The following is a 25,883-nucleotide window of genomic DNA, read 5'->3' as shown; positions in this document are numbered from 1 at the left end:
ATAAGAGGGTAAACGTATATATAGACTTATCATTCGTCATTTACAAAATTAGATTTGGTGCGTCTGAATAATTCAGAAAAATGATTATTAGACGAAGCATTGGTACTAATAATTAAGTTATGAAAAAAACTTAAACCTTAAGGGAGGGATTGTTTAGAAGTACCTCTCTTAGTAATTGATTTTAAAAAATCAAACTTGCTTACGTCAAGTCTTCCCACTATAGACTATGAAATGGCGAAATATTTTTTTGGAAAAATAAAAAGGAAATGAGGGCTGTTCAGGTGAGAGATGTAGGCCATGAGCCTCAGATTTAGAAACCAATAACCAGATGGGTGGCACGGTGATATTATGAATACGATATAGATTCACTGATTTCAGTTCTTTGCTAACACCCAATGTATATTTCTGAAACTCGTATTATATTCATATCTTTAGGGGGTTGGTCTACACGAAAGTTCACAATCGAGTACTTAAAGAACGACTTAACTTGCGTCTTCTTCGCCGCCATATTTGTTTCATTGTTTTTGGTTGAAAGTGAAGCGAGGAAAATTACGTCAAATACTGCTAAAATCGTTTGAGAAAGCACAATGAGTGCTGAATCAAATGATACATCAGGTAGTTTATATTAAATTTTAGTGTAAAGTGATGAAAATATTGGTTTTAAGGAAAAATTTGTGCATACTACGTAGGATTGATGATGCCAACTCGTGTTAATATTTTATTCACACAAACCAGGAATATTAATTAGTTTATTTGAGGGTATTGCAGTAAAAATTAAAATTCTTTATATCTTAAGGTGGGGATGGAGTAGTTAACGTACTGGACGATATTTTGGAAGGCCACACGGGAGACGATGATCTAAGTGCTGAAATCGTTGAGGAGGAAAAAGAGGAACCCGAAAAGCCTATTCAAGGTTTCGGAAATTAACATTGGTTAACTATATGAAAGTCAAAGTTGTTTTGTTGAAGAATAATTTAACCTAATTTTTTATGGTTGAACTTTGAATTTTTATTTAATATGTTAAATTTTATCAGTGAAAAAGGCTCGCACACCAGCCACCAGAAAGAAGAAAAAAGCACAGTCTGCAGCTGCAAAGCGTTTAGCTGCTCAGAAAGCAGCAGAGAAAAAGGCAAAAGAAGCAGATGAAGAAGCAAAAGAGGATGAGGAAGAAGAAGAAGAGGGGACCAAAGTCAAAGAGGAGCCTGAAGAACAGGAGCAGCAGGCAGGAGATGAGACCCCAGACAAGCCAGCTGAAGAAACACCAGTTAAAGAATCACCCAAGAAGAAAGCCATGACCAAGTCTAAAGCTTCTGTGAAGGCAAAGAGTAAGAAAAAGCTGGTCATCCATTTTATCATGTGTTTTTATGTAATGATCTTCAATGTAAAAAAGTAAACTATTTAAATATTTTTGTTGCAAAATATTTCAAGATAAAATATTGATCATTTGTGTTACTTGTAGCAAAGTCTCCAAAGGTTATTAAATCTCCAAAGAAGAAAGTGACGACTGAGAATGTCTCACAAGATGAAGGTAACATTCTCTTTTTTAGACCTTGTTTAAGTGTTGTTTCTTTTTATGGATAATCATATCAGTAGTAATTTATTGAAGGGAAAATTGTTTCAATTAATATGGATGTTAGAAAAATGGTACCAGTTATGAATTACCATTGCTTTACAGAAAATGAGTCCATGGAAGGTGACAAGACACAAGAAGAGGGAGAGGCAGAACCCCGCCCTGTCCCAGAGCCAATGGACGCTCAGGATTATGACACTCGCAGTGAGGCAGGCTCCAGTGATGGCAGCTTGAACAATGAAGAGGAATCAGGGGAATCTGGTATGTCATTAAGTTTGTTTATTTACAATAACTCTTGTTTATAGTATCAATCTTGGAACCATTGTTACACTAAAAAACTGAAAACAATCTAATGATTTCACATCAGTTTATTCCTTGAGGGTATCAATGCGAGGTTGAACAAAGACTGACTAAATTTCTTATTTAATATCTTTTGAATAGAAATAAATATAAAATGTCTAATTGCCATGGACAGGATGTAGGTAATTAAAAGTTAAAACTAGAGTAATGTGAAATTGCCTAGCCTTGTTTACAATCTGTAATTTAATTAAAACAAAATCTGCTAAGTCCCACGATTTGAGTGATAAGGTGCGAAAGAGAGAGAGAGAGTGGGGAAAGATGTCAAAGCCATTCCCCCATTCATAATTTACATCATTTGCTGACCTTACTAGAATTTGTAGAACTCATACTACAAGGAAATTTAGGTTAAATTTTACTCTTGACACTGATGTGCATTTTTTTGTTGCTTTTATTTTATTAAAACATATACACTTTCATATTGTTTCCTCATCTCTTGTTTCAGAAAAATAGGTTTGAATACAATTTTGAAAACCTACCTATATTTGAATGTAAATTTTGGTAAACAAACAAATTCTGAAGTATCTTTTGCACATTTTTAAATTTATGAACTTAATTTTAGGTTTGGATGATGAAGAAGAAAGTTCCATTCCAGAAAAGAAAAAGCGAAAGACTAGAGACATTTCTCCCATTGAGTGGGATAGAAAAAGTGAAGGGAAGAGCGAAGAGGAGGAAGGAGAGGAAGAAGATGCTAAAAGCGATGATAATAAGAGTGAGAAATCAGAAGACTCAACTGCCAGAAGTGAGTAGAATTGAACAAAGTTTTATCAAAAATACTTAAAATCTTCTTATCTGTCATTGATCTACTTTTTCATTTTCTTTGTCCACAGAAATAAGCTCTAAAATGAAGTACATATACCGTGGAGCTCGGTATTTTTTGATCAAAAGTAACAATCATGAAAATGTGGCCCTGGCTAAAGCTAAAGGTGTGTGGTCCACACCTCCTCAGAATGAAATTCGCCTGAACAATGCTTATAAGGTAAGATACCTCAATAAAATTAAACTTGCTGGATTTTCAGGGGGGTTGCTTCTTTTAAAGAATTAAAAATCGGTTAACATCTCCCTCTCTTTTTTCCAGAGCTGTGATAATGTGATACTTATATTTTCTGTCAGAGAAAGTGGAAAGTTTCAAGGTAAATTATAAAATTGTACGAGATTTACAGTGCTAAATGAATTAAGCTTGATGTTGTGTAAATTGTAGTTTAGTTTGAATAGGCTTGTACAATGCTTTGTTTATTCTAAGGTTTTGCTCGTATTGCTGATGAATCCACAAAAGATCATCCTCCGATCAGATGGGTGCTTCCCCCAGGTTTGAGTGCAAGAGCACTCAGTGGTGTTTTTAAGCTTGATTGGATCAACAGGTAAAAAAATTCTGGCATAATTTCAAAGCAGTGTGTCATTACTCTGTTTTTCTCTTCACTTTTGTTTGAATGCTCATGTAACATTTACATGAATGTATCATTTGTGTAGGAAAGAACTTGCCTTTACAAAGACTCAACATCTTCACAATGCGTGGAATGACAATAAACCAGTCAAAATTGGAAGGGATGGACAGGTAGAATTCAATTTTTTTTTGTTTCAACAGCAAATGGTAAAGTGATTTCAAGCCCCTTGTTTTTACTTTAAATGTCTGCTTTTGTTGTAGGAAGTGGAACCCAGATGTGGAGAAGCTTTGTGTAAAATGTTTCCACCCGATGAAAATGTGGATCTCTCTTCTATTGCAAGAAAAGCTCGCAAATCTGCTCGTACTGGAGGTGGACATCATCAAGAGATCACAGAAAGAAGAGATCGTGGGAGTTTTCGCGGGCGACATGATTTCATTAGGTTAGAGACGTTTGGAAAATTGTGTAGTAACCTTGTAGGACTTTGTATTAGGTACCTAAATGTAATGCAAACAAATTTGCTTGTGGTAAGTATGTGGAGGACGACTGACCGTTCATTGATTTTGTTTGAAGATTTTTCAGGTGTAGAGCCTCCAGTTAATAATTCTGGAACAAAATGTGTGGACTATTTTGTAGCATGGCTAGGTGCCTAAATAGCCAACAACAAAATGGTTTTGAACTGTATGGGCTCTTAGCATGCTATGTGTGACTGCCACACTAAAGTTCGAAAGGACTATTCCCCCCATATTTGTGACCCCTCTCTATATCTGGACTAATCCACCACAATACTAGCTACAATGTTTATCAGTGGATTCATCATTCTAGCTCTGTATGGACCAGAGAAAACAACCAATGTGGTTAAAATGGGGGGAAATTTGTGAATGAACTCTCATCTCTGGACTAAAGTAATTATTGAAGCCAGGTGTTCTAAAAATTAATGTGTGAAATGAACTTCTCTTTGGACTAATATTGTATTACCACCAGTTGTTGCATTATATTGTGTGAATGAACTTTTCCTATTTGGACAATGTTGTAAACGATGTGTAATTGACAGCAGTGATAAGTATGTGAAGATGCTGACCGAGCAATGTACGGTATGTTATTTGAACTATTGACTTACATCAAGTCCACAAACCCTATATAGAGAGGTATAAAATGCCAACATTCATTCAATTTCCCATTCATTTTGATTATACATGTACTTAGAAAAACAAAAATAGAAAACCAGACATGCACTTCATGAGATAAATACTTCCTACACACCAAAGCATAACAATACTTAGATACAAATCAAGGTAATTTTACAAGTGCAAAGACACATTTATGGCTAAATAAATTCAGCAATTTCGTTACAGTTGCATTTTTTGTAAAGTTTGATTTGATTATATGAATAACCATGTTGACTGGGTTGAAAACCGATGAGGTTTCCCGTGGAATGACAGCAGATGGACTTGATGTAAGGAACCATTGTAAATTCTAACACAACTGTTTAATGTTTTTCTGGTTTATTTTAATCTTACACTGATGCAAGTTTGGTTGTTGTGATGTTGAATATAGGCATCGTCCATCATACAGAGAGGATTTCTTTGACCAGGATCGAAGAAAGAGAAACCGAGATGAGATGGAGCACGGTAGAGGTAAAATCAGTGTTCTAATCGAAATAAATTGCTATATTTTAAAGATATCCGAAATTGTGAATGTCCAATCCTGTATCCTATTTGTTATATTTACAGCTATTAATGTGTTCCTTGCTTGCGTATTTCAGGTTTCTTCAAAGACAGAAGGATGGACAGGTTGGTACTTTGTTTCTTGACATCTTTTGACATCGGTACTTGAGGTCATTTATAAAATAAACATGTAATTCAAGGTTTAAAAATAAAAACTTGTTTGATTCATGTATGATATTTGTTGTTTATATTTTATTTCAGGTCACCTAGATATGGAGTTCGGAGGGAAACTTTTATAAATGGGGTTAGGAAAAACCTGCTTTTTATAACCTTGTCTTCATTGTCTTGGTATTTAAAAAAAAATCAGTGAGTAAAGAAAATATGCATGTATATCATAATACAGTGTACCGGTAATTTAACTTTTGCTTTTAGTCATACAGCGATTACATCAGGGAGTTCACCCACAGCAGAGCACCCCCTCCCCCTATGCCACCTTATGGACCACCGGTAAGTTATGTAAAATTCTATAGAACAAATTTTTCACCATCCAGTTTTACTAAATTGGACTTTTTGCTAAGACACATTAATCAACAAAGTGCACGTGGTAATTTTTTGAGTGCAAGTTTTGATTATCATACTCTGTTTTAATACAGCCTCCAGGATTTGCAATGGACCCAATGAACCCTTACGGTAGCCACTATGATCAGAGACCAAGAGAATACATGATGACTTCCCAAGAATTCAACATGGCGTCAATCTCCAGATCCAGAGCAGATAAAAGATCAGTAAGTTAATAATTAATGGGAAATTCATCACCTGTTAAGTTTCCTTGAATCTCATATACGCTTCAGCTATGATTGTTTTCCCCAATTTTAATCTGTTTGATTTTCCTACTTTAAATAAATGGTTGTGATTTCGCTTAATTTTAGTATGAGAGGGATGTGGATGATTTTCTGAGACGGACCACAGAGGGAAGTAGACGACGTCGACATAGCAGTGGTGATCGCGAGCGTAGTCGAGAGAGGGACCGTCATAGACATCGGGACCGCAGATAATAGCATCAACTAATCAGATCCATTTTTGCACTGCGCATCATTTATGTTGATTTTAGTCATCTTCTACCATGTGATTCTAAGTTTTGTTTTTAGATGTTCGTTTATATTTGTGAAAATATATAAATGTGTTGTTTTTACCTTCTTGCTATGAACAAGTCTCATGTAGTATGAAGTGCCATTCCCTATCATCTATCAAATCCCAAAATATCAATTTTAATATCAAATTTTAGTAGATTTGATGTTTATACTGATGCTGATGTTGTACTGAATTTTCCCCTGAGGAATATTCCTTCTACTTGGTAGAAACATAGGTGTATATGTAAATGTTTATTTCTGTTTTGAAGTGTTGTTCTGAGCAAAATGGTGAAAGATTTCACATTAAGCAAGGAGATCATTAGAGATTCTTAATTCTTCTTTTTTTCACTTTTATACCAGATCTGGAAGATTTTCCTCTCACTATTAGATTTAGGATAATTTCAATCATCCCATCTTTGCTGTCATTTTCCATTGAAGTCTGATTATGTTTTGGCAATATCTTGACATTTCATGGTGACATTACTGGGTTTAGGGAGGTGATGTGTGTTTAAGAGGAGCTTGGTTGTGTGCATTGTATGATCTACATAATTCACATGTAAGGGGTTCGTAAATGATGCAAGTTGTACTTCATTTATTTTGTACAAAAATATCTTCATCTATATGTCAAATAAAGAATGAAATTGTGATATTTTTTTTAGGTTATTTTCAAAGCCTTAGTAATATACATGAGGCCTCACTCTATCAATGATGAAAAGAAAAATTTACAATTATGTCAGATTCCATCTTAAACTTTATTTGTATAAAATTCCAATTTTCATTTGAATACAACAAAGAAAAATGTGACTCGTATGTATAATGATTGTACAATTTAAATAGCACCAGATACCAGGGAATATGTGTCAACAAATCAAATCACTTTTGGATCTACAACATTTAACAAGAGGCCCAGGGGCCACATCGCTCACCTGAGCAACAATTGCCTTAATTCTGATCAAATTAGCATTACAGTATCAAAATATCTTGACAACTAAGTACAGTAGATCTTGCTAAAAAAAATTGAAAATCTGCCAATTTTTATCCACCTCTTTCTTTTGGTAAATACCAAGCCCCTTTTGTTGTTGTACCTGTAAAAAGATTTTTCTCTATTCCTATATACCCCCCCCCCCCATTTTGTGGCCTCACTTTTCTCTAGGGTATCATGGTTTCATCAAACTTATATCTGCATAACCTGTGCTTTCACACTAAGTACTGAGTTTTGGACCGAAAAACTTTCCCAGAATATTTTTAAAGATTTTCTCTATATATTCCTATGTAAAAATTCAAACCGCCATCACGGCCCCGCCCTACCACTAGGGACTGTGATTTTGAATTTACACTACCCGAGGATGCCTCTACACAAGTTAAAGCTTTTCTGGCCAAATGGTCTTTAAAAAGAAGATTTTTAAAGATTTTCTCTATATATTCCTATGTAAAAATTCATTCCCCACTGTGGCCTCACCATACCACTGGACTATTATTTTAACAAACTTGAATCTATGTACGATTTGGAAATGCTTCCACTCAGATTTGGGCTTTCCTGGCCTAATAGTTTTGAGAAAAAGATTTTTTAGAGATTTTCTCTATGTATAAAAATGTATCCCCCATTGTGGCCCCGCCCTACCCCCAGGGACCATGATTTGGACAAACTTGAATCTACATTATCTGAGGATGGTTACCCACCAATTTGAGCTTTCTTGGTCAAATAGTTTTTGAGAAGAAGATTTTTAAAGATTTTCTCTATATATTCCTATGTAAAACTTGATCCCCCAATTGTGGCCCCACCCTACCCCCAGGGACCATGATTTGAACAATCTTGAATCTACACTACCCGAGGATGCTTCCATTCAAATTTGACCTTTCCTGGCCTAATAGTTTTTGAGAAGAAGATTTTTAGGTCACCTGAGTCACTCAGGTGACCTATTGCAATTGGTCTTCGTCCGTCGTCGTGCGTTGTGCGTCGTGCGTCTGTGCGTCGTGAGTCGTGCGTTAACAATTTTACATTTTTAACTTCTTCTTGAAAACTACCAGGCCAATCGTTACCATTTTTGGTGTGAAGCATCTCTATGGTAAGAAGAATCTAAATTGTGAAATTTATGGCTCTACCACCCCTGGGGTGCCACGGGCGGGGCCAAATATGCAAAAAAAGCCAAATTTTCAAAAATCTTCTTCTCTACTTCCACACATGTGAGGAAAAAACTGAATGCATGGTTATAATGTCCATGAAGCCCTCTACCAAAATTGTGAAATTCATGACCCCTGGGTCAGGGATTCAGGCTCTAGGGTGGGGCCAATATGGCCAAATAGTAAAAATGTATTAAATCTTAGAAAATCTTCTTCTCTACTACCATATATATTTGTTAAAAACTAAATGCATGATTATGATGTCCATGAAGCCCTCTTCCTAAATTGTGAAATTTATGACCCCTGGGTCAGGGATTCAGGCTCTAGGGAGGGGCCAATATGGCCAAATAGTAAAAATGTATTAAATCTTAGAAAATCTTCTTCTCTACTACCATATATATTTGTTAAAAACTAAATGCATGATTATGATGTCCATGAAGCCCTCTTCCTAAATTGTGAAATTCATGACCCCTGGGTCAGGGATTCAGGCTCTAGGGAGGGGCCAATATGGCCAAATAGTAAAAATGTATTAAATCTTAGAAAATCTTCTTCTCTACTATCATATATATTTGTTAAAACCTAAATGCATGATAATGATGTCCATGAAGCCCTCATCCTAAATTGTGAAATTCATGACCCCTGGGTCAGGGGTTCAGGCTGTAGGGTAGAGCCAATATGGCCAAATAGTAAAAATGTATTAAATCTTAGAACATCTTCTTCTCTACTATCATATATATTTGTTAAAACCTAAATGCATGATAATGATGTCCATGAAGCCCTCATCCTAAATTGTGAAATTCATGACCCCTCGGTCAGGGGTTCAGGCTCTGGGATGGGGCCGTCAGGCCAAATAGTAAAAATGTATTAAATCTTAGAAAATCTTCTTCTCTACTCCCATATATATTTGTTAAAAACTAAATGCATGATTATGATGTCCATGAGGCTCTCTACTAAAATTGTGAAATTCAAGACCCCTGGGTAAGGTGTTCATGCTCTGGGGTGGGGCCAATATGGCCATATAGTAAAAATGATTTAAATCTTAAAAAATCTTCTTCTCTACTCCAACACATGTGGGCAAAAAACTGAATACATGGTTATGATATCCACAATCTCCTTTACCTAAATTGTGAAATTCATGGCCCCTGGGTCAGGGGTTCAGGACATGGGGGGGGGGGGGCAATATGGCAATAAAGTGTTAATGCATATAATGTTTAAAAATCTTCTTCTCTATTCTCACACATCTGTATTAAAAAAAAACGACTAATAATTATGTTTACCAGGAAGTCCTCTACTGAAATTTTAATGTTCATGTCCCCTGGGGTATGGGTTTTGACTCTAGGGCAGGGCCAAAATGGATGTATAGATGTTAATGCATATAACGTTAAAAAATTATCTTCTTTACTCCCACACACCTGAAAGGAAAACTGAATTCATTATTTTGTAGACCAGATCTTTTAGTTTTTCACCAAAATTATAGGTTTCACAGTTTGAATTAAATGTGGTTGTCTTTACAAATTTATAATTTTTCTACTCCAGTATGAAACCAAATTAATTAGATGCATATATGAGACTCCATGACAAGTTTGTGTATTGGATATATGCTACTCAGGTGACCGTTAAGGCCAATTGGCCTCTTGTTAATATATATTCCTATGTAAAACTTGATCCCCCCATTGTGGCCCCACCCTACCCCCAGGGACTATGATTTGAACAAACTTGAATCTACACTACCTGAGGATGCTTCCGTTTTAATTTGATCTTTTCTGGCCAAATTGATTTTGAGAAGAAGATTTTTTATAGATTTTCTCTATATATTCCTATGTAAAACTTCATCCCCCAATTGTGGCCCCACCCTACCCCTGGGGACCAAGATTTGAACAAATTTGAATCTACACTACCTGTGGATGCTCCCATTTTAATTTGAGCTTTTCTGGCCCAATAGTTTTTGAGAAGAAGATTTTTAAAGATTTTCTCTATATATTCCTATGTAAAACTTGATCCCCCAATTGTGGCCCCTCCCTACCCCTGGGGACCATGATTTGAACAAACTTGAATCTACACTACCTGAGGATGCCTCCACACAAGTTTTAGCTTTTCAGGCCAAATAGTTTTTGAGAAGAAGATTTTTGAAAAATACCAACAAATTTTCAATAATTCTCAATTATCTCCCCTTTAAAGAGAGCGTGGCCCTTCATTTGAACAAACTTGAATCCCCTTCACCTAGTAATGCTTTGTGCCAAATTTGGTTGAAATCTGCCCAGTGGTTCTTGAGAAGAAGATGAAAATGTGAAAAGTTAACGACAACGACGACAACGACGACAACGACAGACAACGGACAAATTGTGATCAGAAAAGCTCACTTGAGCCTTTGGCTCAGGTGAGCTAAAAAGCCCTTGATTAAAAAAGAATACACTGTTATCAGATTCGGCACAACCCAAAATAACATGAATGTTTCTACAAAGTCTGCACTCCTATCAATATGTATAAACAGAATCAAATAAAAGTGAAATGCCAAACAGTTTCCATTTAAAAGTTCAAAGTCTCTATTTCAGAGAACTAGCTTATATTGAAGAATTAAAGGGACCTAGACATGATTTGAGATAAAAAAATTATAAATTTTTCTGTATCAAATGATTTATATGTGTATTTGTATGTGTATTTGGTATGATTTACCAAAATTTCAATGCTAGAAATCAAGTTACAAGCAAGATAATGAGGATGTTTACAAATTCTGTAAAGTAATTATCATTTTTTAGACAAAAAAAACTTGTGGCAACAAGATAAACTGATTTAATTTGTTCCTGAATACTTTTATGAACAACAATAAGCAACATTACAGTGAAACTTATTCCAATACAATGCATATGTAAACAATAACAAGACTCGAGCTTTGTTTACAGAACAAAGAATTTCAACCTCTGTAACTTGCTTGTAACTCTATGTATGACTTTCAAATTTTGACAAAGAATTAAAAACATTCATATTAACCATTACAGTCAACAAAAATGAAAAAAAAAAAAAGGAAAAATTTGAGCTCAAAGGACTATGTGCAGTATGGTCAAATATCTGCCCCCGATTTCAACCAATTTTTAAAGAGTATCGTATAAAAATAAAATCTTCACAAATCATTGTATGGAGGATGCCTATAACTTTAATCTTGATTTTAGTCATCATTGCTCATTCACTGTTTATCTATGACGTCACCTAAATGACCTATTTCCCGCAAATTTGCAAACAAATGAAAATATTCTCATTTTTGCTCTATATTTTGCATTCGGAAATATAGAGCGCAGGTCTGCTCAAGTGCGATTTTAATATATTTTTTTCTTCAGATAGCTATACACATTATACTAACAAATGGTACTTGAGCAAGCCTGCGCTCGATGTTTCCCAGTCGAAAAACCATCGGAAAACACCCATATTTTGCTACAAAACATCAATTTATCAAAATAATGCAATCTTTATGACGTCATTTCTACATTATGACGTCACTGTGGTGATAACCTTTTACACCTTTATTTCCAATATTATTTTAACTATCTTTCACCTTATTTTTAAAGCTCTTTCTAAAACTTTGATTTTGGGGGCAAAAAATGCATAAAACCGCACTTAGTCCTTTGACCAAGTCCATTTAAGTATACTTCTATATACATGTAGTTTACATTCTAACCAATGCATACAGATTCTATGATAAAATAATGGTTTAAGATTTATTACCTGATTTCATACTCTTTAGACAAAATTTAAAACTACTTTATGTTTATTCTAAAAAGGAAACCGTGTGTTCTTGTTAAAAGCTAACCCACAGACTTTGAAGAACTATATGCAGTAGCACATTACTGTATTAACGATGAAGCAAAAAGAAGTAGAAAAAACATTGTCATGTAATCTCATCATCTCTTTAACAACACAAAAACAACAGGACCATAGGCCTGAAAGCAAAAAAAAGAAAGAGAAAAACCATAACCATTGTCATGTCATATCATCTCTCTAACAATACAAAACGATAGGACCATAGGCCACATCGCTCATAACACAGTTCCTTATATCATTCTATTTCAGTTTTTTTTTAATATTTTCCCTATATATTTCTTTGTGAAACTTTGAACCCCTGTAAGGATCTCAGTATCAGTCAAGGGGTCACAATTTTAACAATTTATAATCTACATTATTTGAGGATACTTGCATAGTAATTTTACAAATTGTATCATTTGAACTCTTGAGGAGAAGATTTAAAACATTTTCCCTATAATATTTTTATGTTCAACTTTGAACATCTTTTGGGGCTTCAGTATTTGTCTGGGGTCATAATTTTAACAATTTAGAATCTGCACTATCTTGTGATGCTTGCATAGTAAACTCACAAATTGTAGCATTATAGTTTGTTAAATGATTTTAAAAAATTTTCCTTATATATTTCTGTTAAATTTTGAACCCCTCTTGGGACTCCAGTATTGGTCCAGGGGTCACAATTTAAAAAATTTAGAATCTTCACTATATATACAAGCTTTGGTGTAATCACTGGCATTTCTGATGCAATGGTTCTTACATTTTTTTTATATTTTCACTGGTTTGCTATTATTTACCTTTATAAAATGGTTTTGCCCTTCATTTTAACAATTTAGAATCTCCTTCCCATTAGGATGCTTTTTATCAGGTTTTGGATCAATTTTGGTTCTAGAGAAGAAGTAAAAAATGTGAAAAGTTTACTGACGGACGATGGACAACAGGTGATCAGAAAAGCTCACTTGAACATTCCGTTCAGGTGAGCTTAAAATGTAGCTAGATTTATACAACAACTTTATCTGTATCATTTCTATACATTCACATGTACCAGAGACTTCACAGTCATCTGAAGTTAGTTTCAAAGTAAAATTAAGAAGCAGAATGGGTTATTGGTAAAATAAAAAATTTAACTTGCAAAATATGCCGTTGATTCAAATGTCTAGAGAAAAAATTATGTAATTTAAGATTCAAATCACAAAACGGAATAAGGATATCAAAAAACAATACATTGTAATTCCATAAATTCAAATTACAATTTATATATTCATTGTTTATTTTTTTTTCAATTACCCACTGAGTCTCAACCTGAAATAAATTTTGATAGTAGTATTAAAACAATATTTCAACTTTCATTGAATTGACACAAATGATTGGTTGGTAAAACAAAATTAATGAATATGGTGTCTAAAATTTACTTTCCACCATTCGATGACACTCAGTTTGCTAAAATTGCACGTACTACACAAGAATCCTGCATGCATGCCCCTAATTATGAAACATACCACCAAGTCTAATACATATACATAAGAAATAACACTAGGAGTTTTACATCAACACTGATTCAATGCGTACATAAAATTACAATATTTCCAATTGGAAATGATACCCTATAACCAATTTGATTAAAATTAGATGTTAGATCCGCTCGCTTACTCGCTATACACAAAGATGTTCGAGAGGAAAGCGGATCTAAACATCTAATATTAATTAGATTGCCCTATTACATAATAATGATAGATTTAAAAGAGTGTCATATAAGTCATGAATCAAGTTACAGTACGCTTAAAGGCAACGGACCTTTCGTAAACAAAAAAAATAATGATCTGTAACATGTAATTATAAACATGGCAAAATGAATCAAATTTAATAATTAGTATATGTACCAGATAACTTTGATAACAATCTACAGTGGTGACATGCTTATCTAAAGGTCATGGTCATGATATATACTATAAGTCAAAATAGCTTATATTTGAAATTTGTCAAGGTCTTCAACATTCATTTTATTTATATTTCACCATTAGAATTTTGAATTGATTATTATTCTTTGTTACATGTGCATTGCCATTAGATTGTTCTTATATGATCCACAGACACATTCCACTGATGTTTCACAAAGATTTCAAGTCAAGGACTCTGAGATGACTCAATCAAGTCTAATGGCATTAAAAAAGAAAACAACAGCAAAATAGCAAATTTTCATTACATGCAAAAACTGGTAAAAACATCATAGAAAATTGATAATAGGTGAAAAGAACTTTCTTTTTGGTTTTCTCTTTTGACCAAGCATACTAGATTTGTTATATATTTTACATGTATGTGCAACAAAATTCACATTTAAATTTTTCCAAGCTGATTGCTTTAGAGGGTAGTTGGGGGTTGGCTGTACACCTTCAACAACAATGATGTATGTATTACTGAAACCCCACTCGCTTCCTCCCTCCAAAAAAGGGAAAAGTTATTGAAGTGAGTGAGAGTATACAGATATATATATATATATTATACAGGAAAAACAGTCTACATGCAGAGACACTCAGTGACTAGCACTACATTTGTAATGCTTACTCTAGTCTGCTGGTTTCAGTTTTTCCTGAATCTATCGTAAATAAAAAAATACATTTTATTTTTAAATTTCACAATTCCAAAAAAACCAAAAAAACTCTGTTCTAAACAAGGTATGAAATGATTTCATATCTCTTATATTGGAGTAACTAAAATCATAAACATTTTTGTAAATAAATGATCACTCTTTTGAAGCAGATGTAGATTGAAGAGAGTCAGTGTAAAATTATATACCGGGTATATCACAGACCAAATGAGATTTCATTTAATATCAATACATGCTTACAAAAACATTATTACAGCACAAAAAGTGATAAAAAGTTCTTTTGAAGAAACTTAAAGCTAATGAACACCACTCATAAATATGCACTGTCACACAGGTATACATGTATAAATCCTTTGGTTTTGTTACACCCCATTACAAATCTGAAACTTGTGGCCGATGTGTAGTTTCTATTTTTTAGTCTTACATTTTGTGCTTTTATTTCTGGTTTTATGTGCATTTTTTGTTTGTAAATAATGCCTTAACTTGTATATTTGATCTTAGTGTTCTCATTTCTTGGGAAAAAAAAGCATTAAAAAAAAGCATACAAATTTGATTAATTCATTGTGATTGAGTAACACAGCGATGTAAGATGTAAGTCCACACAGGAGAGACCTATACACTGAAATACTTTGAACTGTTAAGAGGTCTGCTGCTCATATAGAGTTGTAGGGATAGCGACAATGAAGAGAACTATAGCAGACAATGCCTTTTACAAGTAGTGTTTAGCTTTAAAACTTCAGCCATGGACAAACATGAGCATATATTTATACATTTACCTGCTACCCTGTTAAGTAAACAAACTTGATTGAAACTGTTACAAAATCCCATACAGTAAAACACAGTTATAACGAAATGTCAGACCATTTTGCTTCGTTATAAGCATAGTTTGTTATATCTGTCAAGTTTACAACATATAGAATAGTCACAGGGAATGAAAATCACTTCGCTGTAAGCATCAATTCATTATATGCATGTGTGCTATAACCGTGTTTTACTGTACTTATGGTACCCTATTATAAAAATCATACATTTTGTAAGTACATTAATTACAATATTTCTATATAACAATATGTATATTTTTCAACAAAAGTATCAGAATAAAAACCAATGATTGTTTGCAGATAATGCCCTATACGACTTCAATACAACCAAATAAGTATCATTTTGGCATAACAATCATTGAAATTATTTATAACTGTTTAACAGACATTTTGCAGAGGGATACAGTAAATACTGAATTTTAAGTCAGGAATTAATTTTGACATTAATACATAGCTTGTGTGAGAGTTTTGCAAATTTGAATATTTCTTACAATTCATTTACCGATATACAAAGGTTATAATATTACATAAAATACTTCATAAAAGTTATTATTTTGGTTAAAACTACGTAGATATAAGTATCCCACGTCAAAGTCTGCTTATACAGGGTTTTTTTTTTCTTTTTAATGAAAAAAAAATATATTTTCAAATCTACAAATTATATATTTATGAAAATATAAAATATGAATAAGGGTATTGCATGAAAGACATGAATCTCTACTGCTTTCACAAGTAGGTCTGGGGCTCTGATCCTTTGTTAGCTATGTTGTTTACCTCCCTGGTCGTTGCTTTGTAGCTCTCCTCTTTTCTGTTGAATGCAATTCTGGCAAAAATCATCAGCAGAAGCATCTCAATAATCAATATGAAGTAATTGGTTCCTGAAAAAAATATCTCTTTTATAGGACATCATATACATGTATTACAATATCAAGGCAAACAAGAGGCATGGACATCATAATCATGCATTTAGTTTATAACAAATATATATGGTTAGTAGAGAAGAAGATTTTCTAAGATTTAATACATTTTTACTATTTGGCCATATTGGCTCCACCCTAGAGCCAGAACCCCTGACCCAGGGGCCATTAATTTCACAATATTGGTAGAGGGCTTCATGGATATCATAACCATGTAACCAGTTTTTTCCTCACATGCATGGTAGTAGAGAAGAAGATTTTTGAAAATTTGGCTTTTTTTTGCATATTTGGCCCTGCCCGTGGCACCCCAGGGGTGGTAGAGCCATGAATTTCACAATTTAGATTCTTCTTACCATAGAGATGCTTCACACCAAAAATGGTAATGATTGGCCAGGTAGTTTTCAAGAAGAAGTTAAAAATGTAAAATTGTTAACGCACGACGCACAACGATGGACGAAGACCAATTGCAATAGGTCACCTGAGTGACTCAGGTGACCTATTAAAACTGTTGAAAAACTAAAAAACAAGTACTGTAGATTCCTAATTATAAGCGAAGAATTACCGGTAATATCCGCATAAAATTGTGATAAGCACTTTTCACGAATTTTTTAATCTCACCATTATTTTTGAGAGTTGAGAACTTAAGAAACAAAGAGAAAAGTTCCATGTTAGCGATTTCACATTCTTGCAATTTATTAGTATACAAACCAGCGAGATCGTGGAATTAAGTACTCGCATAATATAAAGAATTTACAGTATATTACACTCACTGTATGCCCTAACTGTGGAGCTAAGAGCCCTGACACACTCTGGAATGTTGTACTTGGCCAGAATTTGGAACAGAAATCCTTGGATGTTGACCACCACAATGGTCAGCTGAAGGGCTGCAAACTTCTTTCCAATATTGTAGTCCTGTAATTGACTTCTCAAGGACCTGAAAGTGACCATCATGGCCCACATAGCAACCAAACTGGACACAGCACCAATCAGGTTCAGATATAACGAGGCAGCTGATGGACTCATCTATACAGCAGGCAAAATTAAATGTTTTCCTAAATTTTCTATTTCACAATCCATACATAAAGTATACAAGCAGTCTTAAAATCACATTTATCATACAAACACTGCATTTAAGAGGGATTAGTTTTAAACTTTCAACTTTATTCAAATTTCAAATATCGGTAATATCATCGCTTATTGTTATTTGTTAAAATATCTGTCTACTGCAATTCTTCACTCTCTCACTTACATCTTCTCCTAGGATGTAGCGTTTATCAGCCCAGAGAATCAAAGCTACAATGGTTATTATTGGTCGAACAAAAGCTCCCTGTAATGTCATCAGGTTTACTCTTTTGAGGTTTGTGCTACAAAATTAAATGAATATTACAAGCATAATTTTCAGTCAGATAAATACTTAATTCTCTTCTACCAATAAACCATGTGGGTATAATGAACATATGGATAACCAGTAAATATAAACATGCATCTCCAAAAAATAATTTCAGACATGATCATTTTAACTACAATTTTTTTTGTCTGATAAATGATGCCCATAGTGGTACATTATCTGCAATGTTCTTTCCTATTTTACATACAGAATGCTTGTGAGCTTCACACCAGTAATAAATTGCCCCAACAGTCTAAGCAGACATTCTTTTTAAAACTTTAAAACTTTCCTATTTTTGCTTACTGTAGATTCCTAATTAAGGTCAAGATCTAGTAAATGATTCAAAACTGTCTTTTTGGTGCTAGAACCATTATGACGTCATAATTGATTTGATGAATCTTTTCCCGTATTTTACGGCTTTTAAGGAATTATGTAGTAAATAAAACAATATTTTGACATCCTGTATTTAATCACGGGAAAAGTAATCCCGGTACCTATATTCAATTTGACATTATTTTAAAGAGGATGACAAGGGCTTGGTTAATGTCGTTTTTGGAGAGACTGTAGGCATTCTAGATATATTTCATTAGTCAAAAATGGACAAAACTCCTAAATTTGTAACTTTTATCCTTCATATTTCATTGAAAATGACAGATTAAAACATGATTTAATTTTCACTGTGTTTACCAAAATTTTAAGCCCCGGAACACCCTATGAAACAAAGATATTGTTATGAAGTATCATTAAAAAAATTCATATCTTGAATTTCATAAACCTGTAGGCACCTTTCATTTACTAGATCTTGACCTTAAAAGCGTGGAATTAATATCCACGTAAAATCACGAGAAGCGCATCTCGCAAATTTTAAAATCTCGCTTTTATTTTTCCGACATTTGTAAACTACAGATTATTCATGATTTTATGTTCTCGCAGTTTAGTGGAAAATGGGTGAATCACGAAATTAAGTAGGGTGATTTCACCATGCATCGGACGCCTTTGGATTTTTCCCTTTGTTCACGCATTAAATATCGTCCAAATACAAATAAAACTTGTTTTACAAGTTAAAGTTTTCCCCTTGCTTAATTATTGGAGAAAAAATTGTGAAATTGTTAAAAATGTAGAAAATAAAGCAAATTAATGAAGTGTTGAACTATTTCACCATGGATCGGACAATATTTACCAAGCATCGGACAGCTATAGCAGCACAGTAGAGTTTAAAAATAACAACATTTTCTGGATAAATGCAAAAATACAAAGGTTCGAAAAAAATTAATTTATTCAATTGCTTTTCAGATTTTTTTTAATGTAAATCCCCAAACCTACATATAGGAATTTAGACTAGTGCTTCTGTTTAAAGGAATATTTATCATAAGGGGTTCTTTATCGTGCCAGCTCCTACAGGAACTTTGGACTAAAAAGGCTGTGTCCGTAAAACTCGATTTTTAAGTGGTCTGAGGAAAATGTTTGTATCAATTATTTTTTCAATTTTAATTTTACTTCACATTTAAATTATATCACAAGGAAAAGGGCACATAATCTCCATATAATTAGAAGAAACCATGCAGTGAAAACTGTCCGATGCATGGTTAATTTGTGTCCGATCCATGGTGAAATGAACATATGGTGCAAAAATGACCTTGACATTAATTGTTTAAATTTCTTGGACTTATTTTAATCAAATTTTGTTTCAAAACTTACTTCTTTCTAATTAATTTACGCAGAGAGTGCATTTTCACTGATTCACAATCAAACGCACAACATTCAAATAATGCTTTAGTGTAAAATCTTCGTAACTAAATTTTCATAATGGCGTATTTGATGTCATTTTACTATGCCTATATTGCTATTTCTTTGACAATGTGACTGTCAAATTCTTAATAATGATAAAGTTCATTTGTTCTAATTCAGGAATATACGAAACAACACATGAGCGCATGCACATTTATGTGCATATTTATAAACAAAGTTGTCCGATCCAAGGTATGTGTCCGATGCATGGTTAATTCACCCTACTCGCGTAAAATAAGGAATCTACAGTAATAGGAAGCTAACTGTCCCTGACCTGTTGACCTTCTGTTTGTACACCCCGGGACAGCAGCAACAACAGCAGCAGGGCGGGGTCCTGAAGGACATCTCTTCCCCCTCCATCTCCTTACACACCGCTTTGAATCCACCCATGTAATCCACCACCATTCTTACAAACATTAGAATGCACACAGCCATGTACCTGAAAAATACCATCATGTACGTAAAATACATTTATGTACAATGTTTACAAAGTAACAGGAAAAGATCTAACCTTCAACACTTATTGATCAACCATGTAACACCCCATGATTTGCCATGTCATACTGATCTACTAAGTAACTCACACATGTTTATAATGTAACACATAATGATTTCCTAAATATGGCCTACCATGTAACACACACTGATCTATATTGTAATCCATAATAATCTACCTTGTAACACACATCATAATTTACTATGTACCACACAGCGATAATTACCTTTAACACATACAAATCTTTCTTATAACACACCATCATCTACCATGCAGCAATGCAACACACATCTCACCATAGCATATAATGGTCTTCCATGTAACACACCATATTTTACTTTGTACAACAAATGATCTACTTGTTGTAACAAACAAGGCTCTATGATGTGAAAGACAATGCTCTAGCATATTACAAACAAAGGTCTACCATGTAACACACAATGATCTACCATGTAACAAAACAGGCCCACCATGTAACATACAATGCTCTACCATGTAACACACAATGCTCTACTATGTAACACACAATACTCTACTATGTAACACTTAATGATCTTCCATGTAACCTACCATGATTTACCATGTAACACACAATGATCGAACATGTAACAAAACAGGCTGACCATGTAACAAACAAAGATCTACCATGTAACACACAATGATCTTCTTATTGACAGTTTTGAATAATTGATCCAAAAAATGTAAAAATAAATTGTGGTATACCATATACCAAAAATAACCATAAGCACATATATGCACCTCTATATAATCGTGATATTGTTTATAGTCTATGCAAATGCACATGAGTAATAAATTAGTGCAAAAAGCTGATATAAGCAAAAAAGCTAAGTAATGTTGCTGCTACATAGTATGTTCTCTAAAAGATGAATAATATGTGCAAGTCATTTAAATATGTATATAAATAATTTCTGACTTCAGTTTTTCACAATTTTTATACATGTATAATACACTAGCTATCTTCATTTCACTGTGAGGGAATGAGAAACTAGACTATAATATTTGTACACGTATTATGACAACCAAAGTCAGATACCCAAGTCAGCCTTGCTTCTGTCACTAAAAAAATTAAATACTATACCCATAGTCACCTTTAAATGAGATGGGCAATATTGCTCACCTGAGCAAACAATATCCATATCAGCTTACTGATAATTTATGGTATCAAATACAAATAAATGATAATATAGTAAAAAATATTTTATTATATAAGATCTTCAATTTTATCACATGTTTAACTTAATATGCGATGGATATCACTCATGTGATAAATTTTTGATATTCCACTGTGTGTTTTTACACCTTGTGTCATCATTATTAAACATTACCTAGCTTTTGGCAGATGATTGACTTGGAATGCAAAAAAAATAATTCAGTTGAAAAGTGTAGCATTATAAATTTAAAGCATTAAATGCTGTTTCATTTTTTTCATAAACTGATAAAAGTATATGTCAGAAAATGAAATGCTTGTTTGTTAATCTTCAAGGAACTTTTTTCCATGTGTGAAGTTGTTGACCTCTTGTTGTGAATGTGTTATGTGGCTCACAATTATAATGTTTACAGAAAAGACTGAGGTTTAACAAAAGACATGGTAAAACATGTGAACAGTGATATAAATAGAATCTCTCATGATCTGCGATGGTATATGATTTTTATCTAACCAGTTGTGTGTATTCTATCCCCGAGCCTTACTGAGGTCAAGATTTTAATACTGTACAACATGATACATGTACAAGAAAACTAACTTACAGATGGATAAGCCCACCACAGAAGGGCATATGTAAAATGGTAAGAAATGCAAGACTCACTGGGTTTCAGACAATGTATACAATTAACTCTGCATTGGATTTAGTAGGATCTAACAAGATTAGCATAGATTTAGGATCTAGCTCTTTCACAATGGTTGTCAAACACAGCTTTGTACGGTACACATGGAACAGAAATTATAAACTATACCTGAAAGTTGACTTGCACTTACATTGCAATCATAAGCTCGGCTATCATTGTCGTACGGGGCAGTAAAAGTGACAGCATACAAACACAAGACACTAACTGAAAAAGTATGCAATACGACAATTTACAACATTCCTGTCCTATTGCTGCAAAAAAAACATTCATAGAGTGCATCATTTCAAGACCTCTGTCCTGTATCTAATTAATTATGATTCAGATAAAATTCTTCAATATGTAAATTAAATTGTTCATATGCTGTTTCCACCAATTCTAAACAACCTTAAACACTATAGAATACCCAAACATAGGTCAATGTTAGCTAGATTAAAGAGGTTGGCACAGTGCACTGTTGGATACTTCTCTGTAGACAATTTGTCTACCAATACATTTCAATTTAGGATAAAGACTTGAAGAGAAAGGGAATGAATGATTCACTGTGTCAATTGTTTGCCTTCTTTTTTTACCAAAATTGTTATAAATTGGTATAGGTTAAAAAGGCATCTATATGCTAAGCTCTTGGACAAATTAACACAAGATTTCCTAACAATATTCTTTTTGTTGACTCAGGGTTTTTAGTGCAACATAAATGGCTTCCTCAACATACAAACTAAAATTTAACCCACTGAAACTGTGCAAAAAATACAACTTGAAAAGCATGCAATTCATCATAAAAATTAAAGAATGTAAGATTTATATATAGATTATGATCAATCAAAGATGCTCAATGAAGCTTTTGCAAAGGCATATTACACATGGAAAATAAAGCTGAAAATGCAATTACAACAGATAAGCAAAAATGTTCTACCATCATAGCACAAAATGGCAGTGTAATATGTTGGGTGTTGCTAAAATGCAAAATGTAACATGGAAACAAATCAATCTTTAGCTAATAATGAGTTATTGTTTTGGAAATGATGTCTCATTCATGTATGAGGTTTCCTTCAATTATGGGCATAGCACTTGGTCTGTATCAATACTAGTAGATTAATATAGTAGATTTCCATTTATTTTGTTTTCCATTTCACATTTCAGCAACATCATCATATACCGGTATACCATCTCTCACATCATCATAACAGCACCTAATGTGTTGTACAATGAGATCAAAGTTTTCACTTTTCTTATTTTGTTTGGTTTTTTTTTTTAGTTTTTCTCTGATACTTGAATAATCATGTCATCTTATATGACATCCTAGAATAAACAAACATGTATTTTTACACTCGGAATGATAATGAATGGATAAATCTATTTGTCTTGTTGTTTGAACAAAAATCATAATAAATATGTTTTTCAGAGATTGCACAGCAGGTAGACATTAGGCTGTATATCACAGTACAGAATAGAGGAGGACCACTCCTTACAGAACAGTGGAGGACCACTCCTGACAGAATAGTGGAGGACCACTCCTAACAGAATAGTGGAGGACCACTCCCTACAGAATAGTGGAGGACCACTCCTTACAGAATAGTGGAGGACCACTCCTTACCGGGTAAAGTCCCAGCATTACTATCACTTTGTACTTGTTGATTTTGATTCCCTCTAGCCGGCGGTGGCTATACAAAAACCTCAAGGTGACAAAGTACAGGACCACTGTTGCTATACACATGAATCCTGCTGCAATGGTCAGGCCAAGAATCGCAGGCTGCCTCTCCAGTTCTGTATTTGAGAGAGAAAATATGTGTATACTCTGAAATTCCTATTTCTATAACACATGCATGTGTATAAAGTATAGTTAATCACGTTTACATCAGACAAGAGGAACAATGCACAATGTACAGTATCAAGAATTTCAGCATCATATACGGTGAAAAAGTGTACAGTCTGCCTAAATTATTTCTTTTTTAAGCTTTTTCATGTGATATAATACTGTAAACCAACTTTTATTCGCGTGTGAGAAATTTTTGCGAGGTCCGCGAGGGCCTCATTGTGGCGAATATTTCTCGCCGCAGACCAGTATATACCATATAGTATAATAATATACTAGTCTATATGATATATACAGTACTATATAATAAAAGAAACAGGTGTGGATAAGGTTAAGTCGCGTATTAGTCGCCACCGACCAGTTCATCTCTGATATATTGCAAAATAAAGTTGTCGCAAATAATAGTTGGTTTACAGTATGTAAAATGTAGGTAAATTTTCTTTAAAATATAATTTGCATATTGTGATATTGGCATATTGTCAATAAAAAAGTTTAGGTTCAAAATCCAGTTCACGTTATCACTGAAGCCTTCAGATTACTGAAGTTCAAATCACTGAATCCATACTTTATTTCCTTGCAAAATTAAAATTTTACTTAAACTGGACTGCAAAGTTGTGAATTAGTAACACTGGTACCAGTGCTTTGGATCAGTAATAAAAAAAAAGTCAAGTTTCTGTATCTTTTACGTCAAAACATGAACTTACAGTACCTGAAAACAGAACAATGGAGACGGGGAAATCAGTGTGTCTACAACTCACATCTTCTTCAATACTGCTGTTTGTCATGGTTGCTGTAAATTAAAATTGACATGGCCAATGATATATATATTCAATCCTTTATTTGTCTACTATATAACTCAGCTGCAGATCTGTAACTCTCTGGTTGATAAAATTTGGATAGACAAATCTGTTTTTTTTTCAACCAGAGAGCTACAGATCTGCAGCTGCTATATACTTATGAGCAGAGCATATGATTATATATAGACTTGCCTTTGAATCAAATGCACATTCTCATCCATAAATGTTAAGGTGGACTAACACATCATCACAAAATGCCTGACCGCTGATCGAAACAACATTTCGTTTTATTAAAAGGATTTTATGAACTGAAACAAGTAACTTACTCCATAGCCAAGTGGATAAAGTATCGGACTTGTGATTCGTACATCCCGAGTTCGAATCTCGCAGGGGCTTTTGTTGTTACTTACTGGAATATTCATTTTTCATCCCCAAACTGCAAATTTTTCACTTATTTGACATTTGTACAGTTTATTTATCATTATATCTTTCATTATCAAAAAATTTCCTGTTAATTTGAGTGACTTTTTCCAGGTATGCTATTCCACCTTAATGAAAACAAATGAACAACAATATAGCATTTTTAAAAATGATGAACTATATATGATTCAAAGCTTTAATTAAAAAAAAAAAGGGGATTTTTATAATTACATCATTTTTCAAGGCTAAGTTTAATTTAAGTTAAGTCTACTTATCAATATGTAACTGACTCAAAATATGATGAAAATAGACAAACCATATAGCTCAATTAAAGTCATAAATTAAGGGGGGTATGTATAACAGTTTAATTTTTTATTACTTAAAAGTCATACTTTTAAAATTACACATTTTCATCTGAATTAATTAAATAAAATAATGTACCGGGAGTCTGGGACAGAAATTTAATTCATATTTATCCTTCTGTATTATATCTTATTCTCCCTCTTTTATCTGAAAATAGACTATTGCTTATACCTGTAATTAAATCTTGTGCATTGTGTTCCCCACCTGCACCCATTCCCACTTAACAAACACAGATCTACCTGTATTTTACCTGTATTTTTTCAGACTGTTGGCTAAGTGAAAAGACACCCAAAGTAATGACAATAGTTCTTGCAGGCCTATATTTATACATGCTTAATTAACGTTATATAAAATATAGATATTCATCTTACAGTGTTTACATTTTTATAAATAATTACGAGCAAATGATATTTTGTGCTGTTTTTAATTAGGTCCAACTAGACTAGTCACATCACATCACCTGTTCAAAACAAAATCCTCTACCAAATACACATGCTGCATAAAGTTGAAAAACTGGGTGTTTACTCTCAATCGGAACTCCTCAGATGTTTCCCACACTAAACATCCGAGGAGTTCCGTCAATGTTTACACCAATCG

The 25,883-nt window shown here is 33.5% G+C and overlaps 2 protein-coding genes across 5 annotated transcripts; one reads left to right on the top strand and one right to left on the bottom strand.

Moving 5' to 3' along the window:
- Nucleotides 1-456: 456 nt before the first annotated feature.
- LOC105342344 (YTH domain-containing protein 1) lies at nucleotides 457-6,751 on the top strand. The gene is made up of 17 exons (XM_011449299.4): nucleotides 457-615; nucleotides 797-913; nucleotides 1,035-1,325; nucleotides 1,460-1,528; nucleotides 1,676-1,831; nucleotides 2,490-2,669; nucleotides 2,758-2,906; nucleotides 3,006-3,060; nucleotides 3,171-3,288; nucleotides 3,398-3,482; nucleotides 3,573-3,751; nucleotides 4,867-4,946; nucleotides 5,075-5,102; nucleotides 5,238-5,280; nucleotides 5,409-5,483; nucleotides 5,630-5,761; nucleotides 5,906-6,751. The coding sequence occupies exons 1-17, from the start codon at nucleotides 588-590 to the stop codon at nucleotides 6,029-6,031; spliced, it is 1,911 nt and encodes a 636-aa protein (XP_011447601.3). The 5' UTR covers nucleotides 457-587; the 3' UTR covers nucleotides 6,032-6,751.
- A 4,250-nt stretch (nucleotides 6,752-11,001) lies between these two features.
- Nucleotides 11,002-25,850, bottom strand: LOC105342432 (organic solute transporter subunit alpha). 4 transcript variants are annotated; one of them, XM_020072755.3, is made up of 10 exons: nucleotides 25,747-25,850; nucleotides 24,416-24,496; nucleotides 23,488-23,657; nucleotides 22,027-22,100; nucleotides 19,809-19,973; nucleotides 17,609-17,723; nucleotides 17,130-17,382; nucleotides 16,217-16,320; nucleotides 14,579-14,609; nucleotides 11,002-13,318 (listed from the first exon to the last, which is right to left on the bottom strand). In XM_020072755.3, exons 2-9 carry the CDS (start codon nucleotides 24,489-24,491, stop codon nucleotides 14,580-14,582), a joined length of 987 nt encoding a protein of 328 aa, XP_019928314.3. In that variant the 5' UTR covers nucleotides 24,492-24,496; nucleotides 25,747-25,850; the 3' UTR covers nucleotides 11,002-13,318; nucleotide 14,579. The 4 variants fall into 4 exon arrangements, with proteins under 4 accessions (XP_019928314.3, XP_011447872.3, XP_065922523.1 ...); XM_011449570.4 differs by having other exon boundaries at nucleotides 11,002-14,609; XM_066066451.1 differs by lacking the exons at nucleotides 11,002-13,318; nucleotides 14,579-14,609 and having other exon boundaries at nucleotides 14,646-16,320; nucleotides 25,667-25,796.
- Between the last annotated feature and the right edge of the window lie 33 nt (nucleotides 25,851-25,883).

Source organism: Magallana gigas, chromosome 7, assembly GCF_963853765.1.
Source record: "Magallana gigas chromosome 7, xbMagGiga1.1, whole genome shotgun sequence".
NCBI classification, from domain to species: domain Eukaryota; kingdom Metazoa; phylum Mollusca; class Bivalvia; order Ostreida; family Ostreidae; genus Magallana; species Magallana gigas.
The sequence above is the reverse complement of the archived record's forward strand: the minus strand, read 5'-3'. Positions and strand labels throughout refer to the sequence as shown.

Excerpts from the sequence above, each read along its gene's own strand:
- LOC105342432 (XM_011449416.4), bottom strand. The coding sequence starts at position 24,491 with ATGACAAACAGCAGTATTGAAGAAGATGTGAGTTGTAGACACACTGAT. Across the intron at positions 17,724-19,808 it reads TACAAACAGAAGGTCAACAG|CACAAACCTCAAAAGAGTAA; the intron begins GTCAGGGACAGT and ends TTAATTTTGTAG. Across the intron at positions 17,383-17,608 it reads GCTACATCCTAGGAGAAGAT|ATGAGTCCATCAGCTGCCTC; the intron begins GTAAGTGAGAGA and ends CCTGCTGTATAG.
- LOC105342344 (XM_011449299.4), top strand. The coding sequence starts at position 588 with ATGAGTGCTGAATCAAATGATACATCAG. Across the intron at positions 2,670-2,757 it reads AGAAGACTCAACTGCCAGAA|AAATAAGCTCTAAAATGAAG; the intron begins GTGAGTAGAATT and ends CTTTGTCCACAG. Across the intron at positions 3,752-4,866 it reads GGGCGACATGATTTCATTAG|GCATCGTCCATCATACAGAG; the intron begins GTTAGAGACGTT and ends TGTTGAATATAG.